We start from the raw sequence: 2,918 nt of genomic DNA on the forward strand, positions 1-2,918 counted from the left end.
AGAAGTCAGACCATGGATTCTCCTCTTGTCTTACAGGGTTAGGCTGGATGATGGCATAGCCAGAAACCCAAATGTCAACAAGAGAAAATAAAACCAAGCACAGAGAAAGCCCTCCTTTCTATAGTGAAAAGACTTTAAAAGGGGAAGTCTCACAAGATAGAAAGTTTCCAAATGATAATAGGTCTTCTCTAGCTAAACAGCACAAAATAAGTGGTCGCCTGAACTCCACACCCAATAGGAGAAGGAAAATGGGCTGCTCATGCATGTCCAGCCCTACACGATAGGGCAATTCTCTATCCCCCCCTTGAGGAGTGTCAGCTTGGATGTTTATCTCCTCTCGGCAGTAATGATATTTTCATAAACAAAATAAGTAACAAAACAAAAATAAGTAACAAAACAAAAAAAAGTAGCAAAACAAAAATAAGTAGCAAAGTGTTACAGAGACCCTGTGGTGGTAATAACGAGGTGCCTGTGAAACACTGCTGAGGCACTCTCGCTTGCTCTCTGCAGGATGGGTGGATGGAGAATAGTAGCCAGGAGACTCGTCTCTTCCAGCCAGAATGAATTGGTGGCTCTCTGGTGGGAAGCAAGAACTCTCACCCCAGTCCAGTAGGTAAGAAAGCACATACCTCGTGTAGTCAAGGCAGCCCAAATGGAGAATGGGGGTTTCTACCTCTGTCCTGACAGCAACAAAGTGGTGCCCCAGCTTCTCACTGGTGCAGTATCCTGCCACGTTTGCTCAGATAGATATTCAAATAATACTATCTATAGCCTAAGAAAATAAATCAGAATATCTAGACTAAAAATAGAAACACTGGCTCTTGCTCTTTGCCACAGCCATGAAAAGTTGGTTCCTGCTATGTGCCACTCTGCCTTGGACCCAGATGAATATTAACTGAAACCTCCAGTAGCACATTAAGGGGAAGCCTGCCCTTCAGCAAGCGAGAACACCCATGGGGGGAACCGACTGTGACAGCCAATCATGGAGTGTCCAGCAGAGCCTGAGGAAGGGGACACCTAACTAAAGCAAGAAGTGAGAGCCAGATGAAGAGGCTGCCAGGCGGCTAGCAGAGAAGAAGCAGAACCAGGGATTGAACTCAGGCCCTCACGCTCACCAGGGAAGCACTTATTCCACTGAGCCAACCCTCCAGCCCCTACAAATCCTTTAAAACACACACCTTTTAAACAAGAAACAGAGGCTCAGAAGGTTTGGCTTGGGATGACATAGCCTGAAAGCACCAGAGCTCTGTATGTGAATGATGGATTTACTAAAGAGGGAAGAACCCACCTACTTGAGTGTGGATAGCACTGACCAATGGGTTTATAGCCTGGATGGAATAAAAAGGGAAAGAAGAAGGAAGTGGCTCTGCTTTCTGCTTACCATGCCATGGACTGTGTCTCTCCTGCCGTGTCTCTCTGCCATGCTGCCCTGCCTTGAAGCCTGATGACTGTGGACCTAAATCTCTACAACTTGTGAGCTAAAATAAAGCCTTCCTCCTCTAGCTTGTGGGGTCAGGTATTTTGTCCCAGCAATTAGAAAGTTACTAAGACAGAGGTGAAACCAAATTCTAGAATGGCAAGGAGAAGCCAATTAAGATCTTTACCTGCTAAACCCAGCATTCAAGAGGCTTAAGCAGGAGGATAGAGTCCAAGGCCAACATGAAATACATAAACTCTAGCTAAACAAACAAACATAAAACTTTAAATTTGCTGCAATTTTGTCTTTTGATCTAATAAAACATTAAACAAGCAAAAAAAAAAAAAATAGAAACACACCTCTCATTATGCCAAGAACCAAGATAATCTCAAATTGAGTGTAAAATCAGCAAACAGCAGCTCTGAAGGAACACGGGTATTTGTAACTATCCAACAAGGATTTTAATGAAGTCACCACAAAAATGCTTCGATGAGGAATTACTAAGTATGCTCGGGACAAATGAAGAAAATAGAAACTATCAGGAAAGAAAAAGTATCAGCAAAGAAATAGAGTATATGAAGAATGAAAGAAAAAATATTAGAACTGAAAAATGCTATAACCAAATGCAATGGATGGGCTCAATAGGTGAGTGGTGGTGAAGTGCTTCTTGGCCTTTTGCCTAAGATCAAATGTGAATGGTGAGAAAAGCAGAAACAGTCAGTGAATTTGAAGATAAAACAATAAATAGAAATTAGCCAATATGAACAAGAAAGAAAAAAATGAGCTTCACCTTGCCCAGATAGGGCATATGCTGGACTTGTGGGGCTAAAACAAACACCATTCATACCATCGGATTCATAGAAGGAGAAGAGAAACAGGGTAGGACTGAAAAGGAATTCCAAGGAATAATTAGCTGAAAACTCTCCATATTTGGCAAAAGACATAGACCTAGAGATGCAAGAAGCTGAGGAAATCTCAAACACAAAATTCCCCAACTCAGTGCAAGGACATGTAATCACAACCACGTTTCTGAAAACTAATGGCAGAAAAAATCTCAAAAGCAGTGAGAAAAGAGTAAGATCTTATACAAAAGAGGAAAACAGTTTGATGGTATTTATCCTCAGGAGTCGTGGTACCAGAGGACACAGCACATTCTTCAAGTGGTAAAGTAAAATAAAAGAACTATCAACCAAGAATCCTATATCCAGAGACAACATCATTCACAAATGAAAAAGAAAGTTAAGACATATGTCAGATGAAGAAAAACTAAGCAAAATGTCACCAACAGCCCTGTCCTAAAATGGCTAAAGGAAATTCTTGAAAAAAATAAATGGAATTTTAGAATACTAGGAAAGAATAGGGTTTTCTTCTTGTACGGTATTTCCTCAGTTATCTTTGAATAAGTTAAAATAAGAAACAATGACATTATCTGATGTGCTGTTTAAATGTATTACTAATAGTGGGGAAAAAATAACCTTAAAAAGAAGTAAAATAGAGGGGC

At 40.7% G+C, this 2,918-nt stretch overlaps 1 protein-coding gene across 1 annotated transcript in view; it reads right to left on the reverse strand.

The window, feature by feature from the left end:
* Window positions 1-2,918, reverse strand: part of LOC101592728 (leucine-rich repeat-containing protein 9) — a 120,796-nt gene that overhangs the window by 33,980 nt on the left and 83,898 nt on the right. Inside the window, 1 exon segment of the mRNA XM_023701646.1 lies at window positions 2,836-2,854. Coding sequence (XP_023557414.1) covers window positions 2,836-2,854 — 19 coding nt within the window.

Source organism: Octodon degus, unplaced genomic scaffold (assembly GCF_000260255.1).
Source record: "Octodon degus isolate 3935 unplaced genomic scaffold, OctDeg1.0 scaffold00007, whole genome shotgun sequence".
Taxonomy (NCBI): domain Eukaryota; kingdom Metazoa; phylum Chordata; class Mammalia; order Rodentia; family Octodontidae; genus Octodon; species Octodon degus.